Here is a 19,306-nt window from a genome sequence, read left to right on the forward strand (position 1 = left end):
GGGACACCACCCCCCGCCCCCCTACTCATTGCCATTGTAATCCAGTCACAACTGTCCTAATGCACCCCTCTTTAATCCAATCAGCCAATCCAAAATCTTTGCACACATGCCTGCGTCACATGACCACCCACCCGGTTCGGGCCGACGTTGGCTCGCAGTCCGCGCCGTCGTTTGGCACTAATGTTATTCCAGTGACTGATTTCCACCCCCCCCCCTCCCCCCACCCCTCCATCTCGCTTTAATGCGATTTGGGAAGTCTCAGTTCCAGCCTGCGCAAGTCCAGCGCTACACCCCTGGTGGGCCACGCTAATCAGTTTCCAGAATTTCTCAGGGAGACAATGATCCCGGTGTTAGCACTGGCTAATGACAAGCAAACACAATAAAGTCGGTCTCCTGAGGGCCGGGGCCCAATTTGGCCCCGCCGCTCGCAACCTCCTCATCCACTTTCCCTACATTACTATGGAGTCTAATGGCCTCTTATTAAGAAGACGGATGGAACGAGGACGGGCGGAGATTCTTCGAGTACTTGGGTTACATGTGTGTGTTGACTACATGCTACACACATGACTCCTCGGATTTATTATTGCCTTCTCAGCTAATGGCCTCGAGGCAGCGATCAATCTTTACACTATCTGGGCATTACCCAAACACAAAATCCACGCACGGACCAAACAGATGGCTCCTGTTAGAGTTACAGTCCGCGTTACTAGCAGTAATTCAGATCCGTTTCCGGGGAAGATTTAACTCCGCCGTGGCTGCCCTTTGTCACGGACTGTCTTTTGGGTGGTCTGGGAACACCCCCCTGCGGCCCCAGAAAACCTGGATGAAGTGGCTGGGGACGGTCCGGCCGCTTAGGGTTGCCGCCTCCGCATCCCGACCGAGCATCAGCGGAACACAATAATTGGATGTCTACGTGGACGGGACTTACTTGAACTTGGCGTTCACCTGGTCAGCGGCTTGACGGTAGTTCTCCGTGGTGACCTTGTACAACTGAGCGCTCTGCGGAAAAAAAAAACAAACAAACAACGTAAGGGACATATGAATGAATGTTTAGATGGATGGACGGGCGGGTCGTATCCGTACGAGCTCAACCTTCTCATAAAAGAAGACATTCATCATCATTCCAGAAAGATCAATGAGAAGAAAAAAAAATAGGATCAATAGTCGTGTTGGAGAGCCGGCGCGAGATGGGACATGACAAGGGCGAAAAACGGTTGCCGACACAAATGGGACACCTGTACTGCATCATTCAAAAAAGATGACGGCCGTTGTGTGACGTCGATATGCTAATTGCATCTCACATAAAATGTTGGATGGGCGAGTAAAACTCGAACCGGGTCATTGTTTTTCCACGAGGTCAAAAAGGATGACTGCTTGTTCATTCATTCGTCAAAACTCAATACATAATTGATATTTGTGTCTCATTCATGTCAATGTAATGGTTCTCTAATTTTTCTATTTGACGGATAAAAAAAAACAAAACAAAGGAAAGTTGGAAAGAGCTAACTTGTAAGCTCATGCCGTATCGGTGCCCTCTTGGCCTTGAACAGAGTGCTTTTCATTTTATACAAAGAAACTGTCAGGAGCGCGGGAAAAGGGATTTAGAACTCGCTTCATTTTTTTTTTCCTCTTTTGTTTCCAGATAAAAAGCTGATTTTTGGAGTGCTCCCTTAAGTCGAAAGAAAAAAAAAAAGTGTTCACCGGAGTGCTGAAGCTGAACCATTGGATATGGCAAGACTTAGAAGAAGAAATTTCAAGTCGGAGAATACCTGCCTAAACGGCACGCCTGGCACTAATCAGTGCGCCAATCCATCCGGGAAGACAAACAGCCTCCGGCGACAGTGATTGGCACTGTCAATGCGCAAATCACGTACGCGCCGTCGCGCTGGAGCTCGACACCGACGGGGTAAAATTAGAAGAAGCACAATTTGCGTCTCGGCAACCGATTGACAAGCCAAGTGGGACAGAGTGCTCATTTTGGATCAGGAAGGATCATTCCTGCTTTGATGATCATCTCATGAAACGCAGGTGCTAGTGGCTTCTTTTCGGTGCGTGTCGGCAGCCGAGCAGGAAACACACCACGCACCAAGCGGAAGGGACTTCCTTTCTGAAAAAAAAAAAAAAGGATTTCGGGATGTGATGATTCATATCACCCCGCAAAGATCAGCGTGACTTTTCGAGGGGACTTTTCCTCGCAGCGGTGACTAATTCCAACCATCCTGGGTGGGCGGGCACAAAAATAAATCAAATTTCATCCATTCGCCGGGTGAAAAAGCAAGCGAGCAAAGATGAGAAGGGGGGAGGGGGGGGGGGGTGGATTGACGTGCCGTGTGGAGGGAAAACGCTGATAAGACAAAGACCGGAGAGAGAGACAGACGTGCCGGAAAAGAAAGAAAAAAAACAGGCCGGGGTTGATTGTTAAATATGAGATTGTTTTACGGCGGGCAGGTATTGAGTGAAGACGTAATAAATATATAGATCTTGTTTTCAGAGGCTATTTGCTCGCTGCGGGCCCAATGAGAAGCGGCGGCGGAGGCATCGGGGGGCTGAGCTGCCTGCGAGCGCGCTGATGGCCTGTCACGGGGAGCCTCTCTGATGAATGGCCATGTTGGATTGGAACAGACGTGCAATATATATCAGGCTTATATTCTCTCTCGCTCTTTCGCCGTGTTCCTCTGCTACTTTTCCGTGAAAGTGAAATACGTTGGGAGGAGCCGGAGGTAAAAAGACGCAGGGGAGGGTGTGGGGGGGGGGGGGGGGCACGGAATGTTGAGGGGAAGTTTGGAAATCTCATTTGTCGGACTCTTGCGCGAAAACAAAAACAACAACAACAACAAAAAAAGACTTTGAGGGCAAAACTGCGTTATTGATCAAAGGACAAGATGGCCGGTGAATGGTCCCTATCGAGAAGTCGATAACGCCTCTCCGTGAGTTGATATTCACTTTTTCAACCATCTTCAAGCCTCTTTCTATATGGTGATTTTTTTTTTTTTTGACATTTCACCTTTTGTCCTTGATGCGACTATCTGGAGAGGGGATCGCGAAAAAGAGCGCTCGGAAGGTTTCGCTTAACCTTTAGTGAGCCTAACTAAAAACCTAGCCTGTTGATTTTTTTTCCCCCCTCACTGTATATGAAGCCACCTTTACGACACGATGATATCAATATGTCATCTGAATGTTAGAGTGCCCCGTTGACTCAACTGAGGCCATTCCCGCTTCCCATTCGAAGCCATTTGCAGCCGAGGTCGCAAACTCACCCTCTCCTCCATCCGAGCCAATTGCTCCTTGTAGAAGGCATCCTGCTTGTTCAGGTCGGCCTCTTTCACCTCCAGCTGCTTCGCCTGCGCGCACACACGCACACAAAACGTAATGGGAGAAGTGGCGCGAGAACACACGCGAGTCACTTTCCGATAAATAAACAAGTGCCTTTTTCAATGTTTCGTTTGAATCTTCAAATCGGGGCCAGACAGTTTAATAGCAAATGATAACATCATGTACGGCTGATAGTGGACCCCATTTTTTTTTTTTTTTTGAAAAAATGTCATTTAAAGTAAAAATTACAGACTTGAGTTTGAAAGGGAGATTGGAATGTTGGCGTTTGATTGAATGGTGGCTTATTTTCTAAAGGGACTCTGAGCAAAAGGCATGACATGATGAGTTCCAATTGACATGCAAAAAGGCAGAAAGGTAGAATTTGTGGCATTCAGCGACGCAGCATTCGTTTTCGCAGAAAGGTACACCGAAGCATCTTTGAAGTTATAGCGCTGAAATGTGTATGCCATTGATGACAAAAACTCAAGCGGGGGAGGGGGGGGATTACATCCTTTGCTGTAACATGAAAAAATAATAATACACACTTTCATTGGAAAGACTTACCCTAAGTCCAATCTCCTGATTGGGAAGCAAAGAAAACAAGGGAGCAAAGAAGAAAATTAATGCCGAACTAACTGATTCAGTACCAGCCCTTTCCAGACCCGTTTTATTTTTTTATTTTTTTAGCCTAACTCCTGACAAAAGTGAAAAAAATAAAAATAAATTAGAAATGAGCGCCTGGGATTGAGTGTGTGGAGTCTGAAAAGACATATATATTCGTCTTTGGGAGTGAATACACTTCATCGACATGACTTATGGGGAGGGATTACGATTCTCACTTTGAGCCTTTAAAATCTCCGACAAAGTCCTTTCGCTCAGTGTCTCCACATATTGTACTTTATATAAGCGACACCCTTCTTCATGCGTATGCATGAATATCGTATCCCTACACACCGTCGAGGACTGTTCTGGAGGATAACAGCAATGCAAATGAGGGCCTTGAAGCCGGCGCTTTTGTTTGAAGGAGACAGAGATAATGACGGAAGGTACACCTAATGAAAAAAAAAAAAAAAATGCATTAGCCCATCCAATTTCACCGCTCGCCGATAAGCATCTGTGTTCAAATAGTCGGTTCACTTGCGGGGTGGGAGCTGCATGCGTTATGAGTCGGATGATGTCGCCCGAGAGGCTGGACCGACAATCGGACGGGGAAACTGCCACACGGGCGCACGCGGTCGACTTGTGACTGCAGTTCTCTTCGAGTGCCAAAATATCGGTGCTCAACCACCCAAGTGTCACCCGGTAGGATAACTGTGAGGGGGTGGGCGGAGCTAGGGAAGGGTTTGTGAGCAGTCGCGTACGTGGTGGAGCGCAACGTCGGGCCTTGAAGACGTCGGGCTTTTTGCAGACAAAAGATGCACTTGGACGGCGGGATGCAAACAGAACCTCAGACACTGATCCGAAGCGCACAAAAACACACACACACACATAAACACACACACATATATCCAACGCAGCAGTCGAAGCAGCTGTCCCCACAGAGGCCGGGCGGGCGGGTTGAGATAAATGCGTGCTGAAGGCGAGACTTAAGGTGCCATTAAAAGAAGAGAGGTTGTGATAGAAAACGAGCACCCTGGGGGTTTTTTTGTTGTTTTTTTTCCCTTGCGCGCGCCCGTTAAATCTGCTGGCGGGCATGTCGGCCCGCCTCCCGGACGACACATTCAGACCCCGACGTGCACACTATGTCAGGATTACTTCCAAGTGATCGCCCCCTTTCAGCGGACCTTAAAAGATAATCTAATCATGCTCCCGGCCAAACAATAGCAGCGAGCTCACCACACACCTTTTGTCCCTGTAACGAAGAGGCGGCCGTGGCGAGGGAAGGAGAGGAGTGGAGGTTGAGGGAGAGAAAAAGAGAGGAAGGAAAAAGATGAGACAGGTCGAAGTGGATTGGGGGGGGGGGCGAATGAGGGCAATAAACGGGAATGACGAAGCACTTGTTTAATGCCACTTTGAACCTGGACAAAGCACCACCGCAAACGACGTTTTGATGAAAGACAGAATTGGCCCATAGGTGGCATCGACGGAGAACCGGAGCTGCCGTATTTAAACTCTTAAAGCATATCGTCGCCGAGGAGGAAACTTCTCTACCTCACTAAACTTGTGGGCCAGCCTCTCCAAGCTTCCTTTTTGGGTATAAAGGAGCACAATGGCGACCTGAGCCGCGACCGCGGTGGTCAGGCTAAACGGATCATTTGGGCCTCCGTGAATGCCTCCGTGAATATCAATTAGCCGGCCGTTGAATAATTAAGGACAATCGTGTTTTTTAATTAGCCGAGTGCCGCGGTTTGAGCTGCGGGCCAAGGTGGCGGAGGGGAAAGGAGCCGGAGGAGGGTGGAAATGATGAACACTGCTGAATGGTGTCGCGGCAGAGACGTGCTGTTGCATTTGTCCCCCCCCCCCCCCCCAATTCTTCCCCACCTATTTGATGTTCTTTAACAAAACAATGAGGCCAAATGGAAGGAAAATAGGACTCTGGATCCCCAGTGACTAGAACTGTAGTTTTTATGTCTACAAAAAAAAAAGAAATAAAAAAAAATATCAAGACCGGCTTCAAGGCAACACAGCATGCGATCCTCATTTCACACCTCAGTGATGAAGCCATCTGCAGCGTAATCTAATGACATGACTTTGAAGTTACACCGAGTGCCCACTCGATGAAAATAATCTGACAGGGTGCCGAGATCGATAGGGGCACAAATCAAATCATCGCATTAACTAACAACACCTCATCCATAACCTTTGGTGTATTTTGCCCCCCCCCCGCCCTCCACCGTCACTCCCCCTCTCCTGTCCGACTCAGCCTTGTCAGGAGTAACATCACAATCAATGCTCCCTTCGACACCGTCCGCGATGAGTGCTGCAGCTTGGCGAGGTCAGGGCTGCTCCCATCTATCACGGAGGGGGGGCTTTGCGACAAAGCGATGGCAAAGCCGCGGGCCTGGGGTGTCCGGTGTGCTCCGACAAGCGGTGGAGGAGGGTCGGCGGGGTGTGAGGTGGGAGTCAAAGGGCGCAATGTGACCGTGCTCGGTCGCTAATTGGCATGGTGGAGGTATCGGCGGCATATTTTCAGGAAAGCAGGGAGAGCATCTCGGGAGGGGGGGCAGGGGGGGTGATCCTCCGGTCCAAATAAATGGGCTGCGAGCACACAAAGCTTCAAATCCTGGTCGAAACATGAAAAATCAATTTCCTTTCTCCTCCCTGACACTTCAACACCCCGCAACCTCCTCCCGGCCTTTTGTTGAAGTGAACCGACTGTGCCGCCGTTTCGCTGGGGGAACGCCGACAACATCTGCCGGAGCCACGGATTGATGAATTGGCCGATCGGATGCCCGCAGTGTAAACTGATGGATTGATCGGTCCGGAGGTTGGAGCCTTTGCCTTTGTGGCAAGCCCAGGGGAGCGCAACCTCTGGAGGTCCGCTGCTCATCTGTCATGTCCGACACGCGGGGAATGAGATACGAAAGGCTGAAGCGTCATTACCGAGACATGGCGGGGCATATGTAAGGAGGTCTCGGCCCGAGAGTACGATAGCAAATCAAGAGTACAACGGGAATGAGGTGGAAAAGCGGGAACAGATACATGTGGGGGAGAAGAGATAACATCGCAAAGCAGTTGAGCAGAAATGTACCAAGGTCCACCAAGGTCAAAGAATCCCAATTTGAATCGCTACCAAAAATCGAGCCACACCAGATTTTAATTGGGTACTTCTTGCTCCCTGGACAAAAAAATGTGAAAGTCAAACTACGGAGCAACTGGACACGGATACAACAAAGTGTTCAGAACCATCCAGAAAGTTGAGGGAAAATTCCTCCACAGAGCTTCGGCAGAGGACGCAGTGAAGGACCTGAAAGTGGAGGAAACGTCTACCTGGCTTTGGACAACAAAGCCGACCCCCCCGCGGGGAGCAGAGTGAATGCCGGAGAGGAGAGGACAACCTCTGTCAGGTAGGAGGTGAGTAGAATGTCGACGAGGGGGGGGACAGCGGGGGCGAGGACATGAATGCGGGGCGGCAGACAGTGTCAGGTGGGACGTAGGTGCCTTGCCTGTCTTGTTCATGAACCCCTGCAGCATGCGAATCCGAAACCGGCTCCATATGTTCGGAGCCTGGCGCGATCAGGATGCAGTGGACTTTTTTTTTTTTTTTGCAGTCTTTTCATGCATATTCATCGCACGGAGCAGCAGGTGGTCCTTGAGGTTTGATGGAGCCGGGCCAGGCGGGGCTCCCCAATCCACCCCAGCATCTGTCGATCAAGTCCACGTCAACAGATTCGGGGTCACCTCTAACCTGTCTGCCGTTTCAATTCACCCCGTTACTCCTCCCGGACTAACTGCTTGTCGAGTCATTGCTGTACTTTATGTATTCCCCTTCGCCGCCTCTTCACGGTTTTTCGATTGGTTTTTGTTTCCTAATTAAAGTCTGTTTTCAAAACGGCTCCTTAAATCAAGACCTTTTATTTTCCCGCTCTTTCCAGGCACTTCTATTTATTCCCAGTCTTCTTTTTGCCGCCTCCCGCACATAGATCACCCAGAATTTTCAGCGCTTTGCGGGCTCCTCCGCGTCAAAGTTTCCCCCAACGCCCCCCAGACCGTTCAATCAAAATCCGCGCCGCAAGCGCCATTAGCGGCGCCGAGCATTCACTAAATGAAAGAAAAGTTCAACCGTTCATTTTTTTCTCTCAGGTGCTCACGAGGCAGCACGTCACGAGGTGAGCTCGCTCCCAATTGCGGCTTTTGCGTCAGACAGACTTGTTGATCGCGTCAAACGACTTGACCGCCCGTGTCATCGGCTGCCGCGCTCTAACAGTTGTCCTGACGCTCCGCGCCATCCGCCCATTCATCCATCCATCCATCCTTCAATCAATCGCGACCATTTCACAGCGTCGGCGGTGCCCACTTGCCGTGCCAATTAGCGGAAAGGGTGAGAGCCTGTTGCCAGAGGAGTGCCGGTAAAAAGCTCGCCAATACAGGCACGGCGTGTGGGCACCATACCCCGGGCAGGGGTGAAGGCTGGCCCCGCCGACATGTAAGGAACGCTTGTGTGGACTCCCTCCAAGACAGAGCGTGGGAGAGAAAAAAAATGGACATACAAAAGATAACACAAAAGGCTCCCCCCCCCCCCCACCCTCATCCTGTTCCCATCATCTGTTATATGGAGAGAGGGGGAAAAAAAGATTCTTCAGGATTTTTTTTTTAATACCACCAAGGGACACCAATTCAAAGCCCAGCAAGTCTCCTTTAATACCGAGGAAATTAAATTGTCAGCATGTTATCAGCCCGGTCCAGTCGTCTGTGTCTGAAATGCGACAGCCAGAAACACGACCATTTTTGACCAAGGGTAAAATGGAACACTTGATTTGGGGAAACATACATTTTAAGCGGTTTGATTGGCGACAGAATAGAGATTTATCTGCCCCGTCAATTATTCCAGTCAATTCTCTCTCTCTGATGTGAAAGCGGTTGTCTAATTTAACAGGATTCTGTTGTTCAAGCTCATCTCAAATGTAGCACGCGACGTGTTTTTGACGATGGCAAGCGTGACGAGTCGACATTTCGGGGGCATTAAAGCCATGTTTGGAGCACGGAATGATTGATGACTTTGGGTTTGATTGAAAATCCCGCCTTAAGGTTTGAACCTGTGCGTGACCGCTGATGGATTGGTCACTGGACCGGTTTGGCTCCGCAAGGGCCCGATTCGTTCCAAATCAAAACGGCAGGCCATGATGGAGGGTCCGTGACTTCATCAACACCAGACCGCCATAAAGAACAGACTACGTTTACGGCCCCTTGCCAACGTACAGGATTAGCATTAGCCGCCATTTTGAAGCAGCGCCCGCTAGTATCGACCTCCTCAGCCTTGAGGTTGATTTGCGTGCCTGCCAATTAATGCCTGCGCTCGAGCGGCATAACGCGTGTGAACCCTGACGCCGAACCCGCCAAAAGTGACCGCGTGCGCGCCTGTGACGTTTCAATGACGGGGAGGAGCGGGACTCGCTGGGATGGAAGGAGTCGGCTCGTCGGGGAGGGAGTGACAGAAAGGCCTGGAGGACGTGCGCGACGATCAAGCAAGATTGTTTTCCCTTTCCGGTTCCTCCAGTTTTTTTTTTGTTTTTTTTAGTTGTCTAACACGCGTGGTACAAATCAGGCGCAACGGGATCGTGACTCAACGGGCTGAATTTAAATCCAAGGCGCCATTTGAACCCTCGCTGCGGCACGCCCAACAAGTGTAATTGGCTCGGGCCGGGCCCGCGGAGGTTACGGCGATGATAAGGTGAGCGTGGGGAGGCATATAACTGTTCACATCATGGCTCTGATTGTGTGTGTAGTAGAGGAGAGAACGCACGTGACTGCAGGGCGCGCCGTGACCTGTATCTTAATGAGTTTGGCGCCGAGGGAGGGTAATCAATAGCACAGTCAACGGCAACTACCGCCGATGACAAATGTTTTCTGGAGAACAGGCTTCAGGTCAATTCGCATTCAATTTAAAAAATAAAATAAAAAACACGAAAAATACAGTCGGGCGGGCGATAAAAACACCTGATTAAATATTGAACCATCTTTAAAAGAAACGAGATTTACACATCCTCTGCGGGTGACACGGAAACGCTCCCCCCCCGCCAAAACGCCGAATGCGAATCTGACAAATGACAAGGAATCAAAAACAGGCCGCCCAAAAATGAACGTGTAACACGATTCGGCGGAAGGATGAAGAGGCGCAGATAGGGAATATTAAGTTACACCGTCGAGATATTTACTCACTGTGAGCTACAGTCTCCAGTTTGTGTTCTGCCCCTCCAGCTAATGCAAGCTAGCGCGCGAGAGAGAGAGAGCTGAGGATCAACGAACTCTCGCTCGGAGTGATGCTCACACGCCAACGGACCTGACATTTGCCAGCGAGCCATAACCCGTCGATTTCCGCACGCCAGATTCACCTCGGTGGGCCGGGGAACGGCGTGTGGAGGACCTCGCCTCGCCAAAAAGTTCACAAAAGTCTGTGCGATGCGCGGACTCACATAGAGCTGAGCGCGGCGCTTCTCTTCCTCGGCGGCGATGCGTTCCCGGATGGCGGCCTGCTGGATGCCGTCTTCGGCCGCGGCGCGTTCGGCGGAAAGAACGCGGGACACCTCGTCCTCCGCGTGACGCTTGGCCTCGGCCCGAGCTTGGGCCGAGGCGCGGGACTTCTCGGCCTCGAGCCTGTGGACGATTGACGACACATTCGAGGGTTTCCAAATCATTTGCGCTGGCGGGCGATTGTCAATATTGAACGACAGGGAAAGCGCCGCTACTTCCAAAGCGGCGATAAACTCCGTGCAGACGCGAGACCACCATTTGAACCCCCCTCCCAGTTACCGAGCTCTCTTAGTTACCTAGCAACGCGCTCCCTGTGCAGTGACAGTGCGCTTGATTAGAAAACAGGAGGAACGTCCCTGAAAACCCCGAGCAGCCTCCGCTGCTCGGAATCAAGCGGCGAGGTAAAATAAACACAGAACAAACAAAAGCGAGCGCCGGGGCGAATTATGACAGACTGAAAAGAAAACTCGGCGAGGATCCCAATAAAACCTCAAGTCAAATCCTGAGAGACTGCAGACAGAAACGTTCGAGGCAGGTGAATATTGACTGCTTGAAAAATAGCTCGGTGACAATTTCCACGACACAGCTCACAATTTCCATTCTCGAGAGGACTTTTTTTTTTTCCTTAGTTCTTATTACCTGGCCCATTTCTACCTCGACGGTTTGCAGTTAGCTTGCTCGCGATGCCTCCACCTTGAAAGCGAAAGCAGTGAATAGTGGTGACTTGGCACGTTTGGCCCTGGAGGAAGCCGGGCAAAGACGGAGTGAGGAGTTGGAGAGGGAAAGATGGAGGGAGGCCAGCCATGTCCACTCCTACAGTCCGCTGGGCCGCGCACGTCAGCACACTCCATCCATCATACGGCTCGGACTCCCACTCACTCGTAAACACCAACACGCGCGCACTCGTGCGCGCGCACAAACACACGGGACAGTTGCTAATAGCCTTTTACATTCACCATTTCCTCACAATCCGCACCTCAAAGTTGGACATACTCGGAAAAGTTGATGTGTAACAAAAGAATTGGAGGCAAATGGAGTCGAGGTGTCATGCACCCATTGATAAATGTTCGGTCTATATAGACCAAAGGACGTTAGGAATAAATACTGCGGGATAAAGAAAGCTCGGCAAAAGAAAAGTGTATTTCCTCTGACTTGCTCACAAGTTCAAAGGCAAGCAAAGACCGCTATCACGAGCTGGATGCTATCTGTCTGCCTCGCCTCTATTGCTTTCCAGCCATTATTGCACTCTCTCGGGGATATTGGACACATTTTTCATTTGGCTGTAAAGGATTGACACCAGGTGGGGAAGTGCTGAGAAAGACGATGCTTCATTCCAAAAAAGAAAAAAAAGGGGGGGCAAAAAAAAAAAAAAAACCCATCCTCTGTGTAATGGAATGATTTTGGAGGACATGGATGATGTTTGCCCTTGGACTGGAAGTGTGCAAAATGAAGTGGTGACACTTTATTTTCCACGGCTATCCAGGAAGTCAATCGGGAACGCGTGTTCCAAGTGAACAGCTTGGTTGGCACGGTGCGTTCTGACGGACCGAATGCATGCTGAGTTATGGATGTAAGCACTCAAGAGGGGGCACCACCTAACAGGAAGTCATGCAGTATGGTGACGCTTCCGTGGCGCCGGTGCTCAGGGAACTGTGGTTGGTGAGGTCGTTGGCACCGAATGAGACTTCTAGTTTGGCGTCCAAGCCCCGGTTGTCAAGCGCCGATGATGGAATACTTCAACGTTCATTGTTGTCACAGACAAAGGAACAATGTCCAAGGGTTAAAGTACAGGAGTTGTGTTTTGGAATTGTCTCCAAGGGAGTTAGATAGAAAACAAGGAGGCCGAGGACTGTTTAGAGGGGCGGGCCATTCAACAGTTTTTTTTCACTTTCGAGTAAGCTACAACTCTCGAACCCTCAATTACTCTCATTGGATTTTGGCCTCTTTAACTGCCGCTTCCCCTCAGTCAAGTAGATGTTGATTTTGGCCGACTGTGAGCCCGTTAAAACATTTTTAGACTCTTTTGTGATGAAGGGCTCTGCTTGACTTGACTTCCTGGTTCGGCGCTTGGAAGTGGAAAGGGAATGGAAAGCTTTTCAGACTCTACCATTCAAACATGAGACGGGATGAAATGCAATCGTGCCTCAAATCATATTTACCCTCACCCAAATTGAATTGGCTCCTCTTCTCAATTCCCCACAAAGTACTTCATGTCATCCTGCTAAACAACAAACCACACTTCTTGCCTTTGAATCGTCACTCTCTACTTTTCAACGTAGGCCTCCTGTCCTCCCAAACATGGATGCTTCCAGTCATCTACAGGTATTGCACATTCGACTTATCTCGACACAGTGCACCAGGGAGGATGGAGTCCGGCGTAAGCACCCTGAAACAAAGGCATTCCGGGGCCCTATGCAATATTGATGTTGAGAATAATGTCGCTGAATGCTGGCCATGAATATTTGATAGCCCCGACGCGCTCTCTCCAACACGCTGGCACATAAACACGGCACACCTGACTCTGAGAGGGAGTTAAAAATTAAGCGTGGAAAATGAATGAACTGAGCAGATTGAGTTTGAAACGTTGCAACGTCCAAGCTGTTTTGCATTCTCCCCGCTCTGCGATCGAGCTGCATCTGTAAAACGATAACCGCAATGGTCTTACAAAGTACGAACGTGGCTAATCAAAAGCATACGGTCAGCTTATCTGGCCTGCTTGGATATGCAAAGTGGTGTGTAAACCTCACAAGAGGCAAAAAGGATCACAGTAAAAAATGTAATCAAGCCCGCGACTCAGAGAGTGGGTCTGATTGCTTCGTTTGAAAACTAATTTACCGTATTTTCCGCACTATAAGGCGTGCCTAAAAGCATTCAATTTTCTCAAAAGCCGACAGTGTGCCTTATCGTTCGATACGCCTTATGTATGGATCAATATTCTGATTTCTTGGACGTAGTATTTTAAATGGTCTGTAACGCGCTTTGTTACAGCTGCGCGGTTGTGAAAGCGCGACATAAATAAAGCTGCATTGTGCTGTAGTCTCTTTAGCGTAACTCCATCTAGTGGATGCATAACGCAACCGCAGCCACAAATGTATTTGCTTTATAATGTGGCGCACCCTACAGATAAAACAGTTTCAAAATAGGCCAGTCATTGACGGTGCTCCTTATGCTCAGCGACAGCGGTTCCGTCCGTCTCAACCTATTTCTTTGCAGGAGTTCTGCTGCGATGCGTCGCAGGCAAAGCTGCACCTCGCGGCTGCAGCTCCTTGCAAACAAATGAGTTAAAGGTCACGTCTAAATTGACTCCTCGCTGAGCCCTAAACGTCACCTCTTTTGCTCCTGCGCGCCACGATGGAATGCGGATCTCAGGACTTCATTTACGGCTTGAAAGCTCCACAGAAAAAATAAATAAAGACGAAGGATTTTGGCCTGTTTAACTTCCGCTTCCCCTCACTCAAGTAGTAATTTTTGTCAACTGCGAGCCATTGAAAAACCTTTTTGTTCAGCCTCTCAACTTTTAGCCTGATGTCAAATTGGTTCCTTCATTTGAACTGGCGTCACCCAAAATGTTCATCCCTCAAATGAACCGAACCCTGTCCTTCAAACCAAAATCCATCCCGAGCCATGGTTTTTGGCGTTCGCTTACATCCCCACTGCTAGAGTACTGAAAACAGTTTGCAGCCTTACTGGCTGAAAGTCAACTGACAGGCTTAAAAAATAATAATAATAAAAAATAAAAAAACCTACACACACACACACAAGTGCAGCTGATGATTGCTTGTTTATGGCTGCATTTTCCACTTCCCTCACCCGAGAAATGAGGGTCTGAAAGCCGCCATGATGTCCATTAATTGCAAGGAGGGAGCAATTGTGAGCCACTTACTCCTTTGAACGGATGTCAATAAATGAGCTGCAGGAAGCAGTTACGGGTAAAATAAAATAAAAAAAGAAAACTGCAAACCAACCCCCCCCCCAAAAAAAACAACCATTTGTCCGAGTCATTTTCCTCTTGAAGGAGTCTATGAGATGGACTTTTAATCAATAATCCAGCACTGCCTCCTGAATCAAGAGAGCTTGTGTTTTTAGCCACTAATCACAGGAGTCCATTCACCAGGGTCCACTGGACGGTGTCCAGGTCTATTAAAGTGGGGGCTCTAGCAAGGATGCGGGTGGAGAGATGTGGAGGGGAGGGGGGGCTGCCATTATCGAGCACCATGGCCACACCGCAGAGCAACTGCTTGTTCTTTTACCTCGTGCTGAATACGTTCTGCGCCTCTCCGTCTTTAGCGGGGCTAATGGATCGCCCGACTCTGCGTCCAGGAAATTACCTCAGGTTTAGCCCCCTCCTTTCGCAGGCGTGATTAATTGATCCGGAGAAGACGACGAGAAGAAAAGTGCTGATGCGCTTCGGAAAGGGGGGGAGCAGATTGGAAACACGGCGGGGATGGGGGGAAAGAGACGGGCGCCGATCGCTACGACTATGAATCAAAGTGGCCAAATTTTGGAAAATGTCCCAATGAAAACGTCCAACAGGTGCGGATTGACACAAGTGCAGAACGGTGTCACGATCCAGTCGCACAGAAGGTGTTCTTAATTTTTGGGTGAACAACCACAGCGCCACACCGGCACGATTTATTTTACGTCGACTATACATTCCAGATTTTATTTTGTGCCACCCCGCTCATAAAATAAAATTGAGCAAAGTCAACACGTCGTGGGGTTTTTTTTTCACCCCACAGTATCGGATCCACTCAAATTAAATGCGCCGAATACCGTGTGTACTTTTTGCTTCTCACCAAGCCTGCAGGTCTTGCTTTGTCTTGACCCTCTGCTTCTCTAAGCCTTCGTACAGCTCAGCACTGATCCTTTTCCTCAGGGCTTCTTCATCAACTGAGCAGCAGAGACAAAAAAAAAAAAAGGAAAAAAGTTTGGAGCATGAGCGATAATACTCATGTGTTAAAGGACACGGCGCAAAGACTTCACAAATGAAATGAGCGCCTCGATGCAGGTACGGGCAGATTCTGCGTCCACATCCTTTGCAACCTTATCTGGCTATATTCGTGTCAGGGACATCACACGTGGACGCCTCTGGTGTCCTCGCCGCTCTATCTTGGCAGGTAATTAAGCGTGAAAGTAAAGATGGCAGCCAGCGACCAGGCCAAAACGTGCTCGGAACACACAAGTGCCACATGGGTGCCCTGTGTGTGTGTGTGTGTGTGTGTGTTTGTGTGAGTGGAGATTACACTCACACTGCATTAGTTAAATGGGATAATCCCTATTGTCAGAGGCTATTATTACCTGGTAAAATGTATTAACAGTGGGACAGTCACGAGACACACACTGGCACACTTGCATAAAGGCAATTTCCTTCTTGATGGAAAACGTTAATATGGGATTTTCTTTTTTAAATGACAGTTAGAAGTAAATTAAATAACAGTGGCAGAAACGCATGGACAATTCGGGGTCTGACTGATATGGATTTTTTTTCGATCTCCAACTTTGCACTACACCTTCATATAAAAACCCCCGCACACCTTCGCCACCGATTTTAACACCCCCGCCCCTCCCCCCAGCCCCGCAAGCCCTTCACCGAGCTTCATTATTCAACTTACCGGCTCAGGCGCGACTAAGCGCCTGCGCTAAACTTTCTCCAGCGCCGTAACGCAGCGGCTAATGGGAGCGGAAAATATGATCCGCACGCTACAATCGTGCCTCAGCCGTCACATTTGACAGCAGCGGGAAGCATCATTGATCAACAACGTTACAACTCTATCAGGATCAGCCACGCACCATTTACAGGGTAAATGTTAGAAGTGGGACTCTCCCGGAGACGTGGGGTCCATAAGCAAAAATGCAAAATAAATAACTCGCGAAATAAATAATCACAATGTCCTATCTCTATTTTTTCACACAGTATATTAGTGAGGCTCGCGCTACTACTTTCTGGAAACGTGGCGATTTGGCTGTGCACCTTAAAGAGAAAAGTAACATTTGAAAAGTCCTTGGAGGTCGGGTGAACGGGAAAAACTCGCCCACTTATCACCATATCCTTTCCTCCCAATAGCTGGCGGGCTCCCACGGGGGGGTCAGTGAGCTCCCGATATGATAAACACTCTTGGAAGGGGGTCGTCGCTTTGGGTGAGACGCCACCCGGCTTCAGCGGAACCCCATGTCAATCCCGGAATAACGCATGTAAATGAAAAATTCATCATCATCGCTCACCGCCAATCACAGAGCCCCGTGGAAAAGTTGGCGTGAGAAGGAGGAAAGGAAAAAAAAAAAAAAAAAAGAAAAAAGTTGGCCGACTATTGCGGGTGGAGATAATAGACGATGGCAAATTGCATTTCTCATCAGGGCTTTGATTAACCCCGGGACCCGCGTGGAAGGCCTAATCTGTAACATTAACACTTCGTCACGATTTCTCGGTGGAGTCGCCGCGCGCTTTTCTCCACGCTCGAATCAGAGAAAGAATTGTTTTAAATCTGCAGCCTGGAGCATCCAGGTACCATTTAAGGTCAAGCTCCATTTATCTATTTTTACCTCTTAAATCTATTGTTATTGGGGGTCTGGCTCTCAATTTTTATTTTCGATGGGCGGCACCTCACAGCATTTTTTTTTTTAACTCCATCCCACAAAGTGTCCACCTTTTATTAAAATCGTTGCGCTGTGAAATGAACATGGCCTCCTCACACCCCCCCCCCCCCTTCCGCCGCCATAAACGCACTCGACGCGTTTCAAAAACACAAGCCCGCTATTGTTGCATTCGGCGTTAAATCTGAAAAGCAATTAGCGCAAACAATGGTGGGATGCTTTAACCGGATCGCCGGCGGGAAAAGCGTCGAAAAAAGCTTTTGTGGGACGCAAGCGAGTGAATTCAATTGTCAAACTAATTTTCACGATGACGCGCTCGACAAACGGCCGAGCGGCGCCGATGAAATTGTCAAAGAAGGGCAAAACTCTAATGTACTGTGCGGCCACATTTGCCTTCACCGCAGCGTGCTTGGCTTATTGTGCCAAACTGCAGAGGTGTCGTTTTAATCACCGGAGTCACTGTGGCGTGGCACGAGTTGGCCTTTTTTTTAATTAGCCCGCTGATTGAGCGCCGGAAAGGACGGGGGATGCCTGCCTGCCCACGGCCCGGATGCCCGTCCCTCTCTCTCTCTCTGCCCACTCTGCACCCACACGCCTGCCTGTGCGTGCGTAATGAGCAACGTTCAAATGTCCTCGGCCCAACCGGTCAAGAAAGGAAAATGAGCACCCGGTTTTACTTTTCGGGGGAGATGTTACTCCAGCAGTCCGATGACACCTTGTTAGGCTCATTATTCGACATGTTCTGTCAACGCGTGCAGGTAACGACAGCAAAAAACGGACGCCGCCATCAGCGGTAATGAGCGACTAATTTATTAGCACGGCGAGGGCAACGGAATTTATCATTTTATTAGCAATCAGAGGCGGACAATGAATCACACGAATGAAGACTAATTACCAAGTTGAAGACAAAAAGTGTGAGGTGGCTTAAAGTAAACACCCACACAATAAACATGATTAAAATTCAAAATGTGGCCGCACATAAAATTAATCCCTCGGACACTTCATCCTCGTAGAACCTCTAATTAACTTTGACGAGGAGGCACGCCGTCCCCCGTATAACTCATAATGAAATGAGTCATTAGCGAGAATGATTCTACTTTTATAATGCATGTATTAACTTTTCAGTTTGTCTGCCCACCGTCGAGGGAAAATACAACAAGGCTTTATCCGTGTACAGTCACTTAAAAAGTGGCACCCATATTTTTATTTTTTTTAATTGACATTGTGTGACATGCACTCTTATGACACTTACTTGCTGGTGCAACAGGAGGAGGTGGTGATGGGGGTACTGGATTGATAGGAGGAGAAGATTCTGACTGCACCACCTGTTGAGGAGGAGGAGGAGGAGGAGGAGGAGTGGTCACTTGAGACTGTGCAGAAGGTGTTGGCAGGGCAGGCTCAGATGCAGGAAGGGAGGAGAGGAGGTTTGAATCAGGCGGCAGGAAGGCGGGAGAGGCGAGGGATTCGCTTAGCGGAGTTAGAGCATCCACTGCGGCAGGGAAAGGAGCGGGAACGGGGGGATCGGAAGGAGAAGGGAAGGGTGGAGTTACCGGCTCAACAGCGGGAGGAGGAGCAGGAGCAGAGGTTGGCTCAAAAGCAGGAGGCACAATTGCGGGCAAGGAGGAGGAAGGCAGCACCACGTCAATGACGGTGGGTGCTTCTACCTGCTCGGGTTGAGGAGGAGGAGGTGGAGCAGGAGGTGCTATGGTGTCCTTGGGAGGTGGAACTGGTGGAGGAGGAAAGGAGGGAATGGGATCAAATGGTGGAGGAGTAACAGGTTGTGGATGAGGGGCCATAGAAGGCCCCCGCATTCGATTGATGACATTCTCCGAGAGCTGCAAAGAAACATTCAAAATAATGATTAAACTTTTTTTTTAATCGAGGAAACATACTCAATCGTCTTATTTAAGGAAGCACACCAATGACATGAATGGGATTACGACTTAAAAAGTGACTCCTGCCAACTCCTCAAAGCTTACCTAATTGACTTAAAGCGGCTCCGTCTAAATCTAACCGCACACGCGCTCACTTTTGAAGCCTCCGTTTTAATTTAGCAACTTGTTTGGCAAACTTCGTGTTTGCATGGTTAGTGCAAAAGTACACTACAAAATCACAGATACTTCACTTTTCGAAAACAAATTTGCAACACTATACTTGACTTCACGATGCTTTGCGTCATTCATTCATTCGAGCAGTGGTTACGCGCACGTGGCCTCTGACGTCAACGTTGCAATGACATTTACATTGCTACGCAAAAAAAAAAAAGAAAAAC

The 19,306-nt window shown here is 49.1% G+C and overlaps 1 protein-coding gene across 6 annotated transcripts in view; it reads right to left on the minus strand.

Annotated features, from left to right (window-relative positions):
- Positions 1–19,306, minus strand: part of chchd3a (coiled-coil-helix-coiled-coil-helix domain containing 3a) — a 28,861-nt gene that overhangs the window by 9,089 nt on the left and 466 nt on the right. For 2 of the 6 annotated variants that reach the window (XM_086103391.1, XM_086103389.1), the window contains exons 2-8: positions 18,585–18,869; positions 18,287–18,359; positions 15,240–15,333; positions 10,386–10,566; positions 3,877–3,891; positions 3,258–3,341; positions 929–999 (exon numbers count right to left, since the gene is read on the minus strand). In XM_086103391.1, the coding sequence (XP_085959517.1) occupies positions 929–999; positions 3,258–3,341; positions 3,877–3,891; positions 10,386–10,566; positions 15,240–15,333; positions 18,287–18,359; positions 18,585–18,869 (803 nt within the window). The other 4 variants (XM_086103392.1, XM_086103393.1, XM_086103390.1 and 1 more) reach the window with 4 other exon arrangements.

This window comes from Hippocampus guttulatus, chromosome 22, assembly GCF_054856545.1.
Source record: "Hippocampus guttulatus isolate MCC_2025c chromosome 22, RoL_Hgut_1.0, whole genome shotgun sequence".
Lineage (NCBI taxonomy): Eukaryota > Metazoa > Chordata > Actinopteri > Syngnathiformes > Syngnathidae > Hippocampus > Hippocampus guttulatus.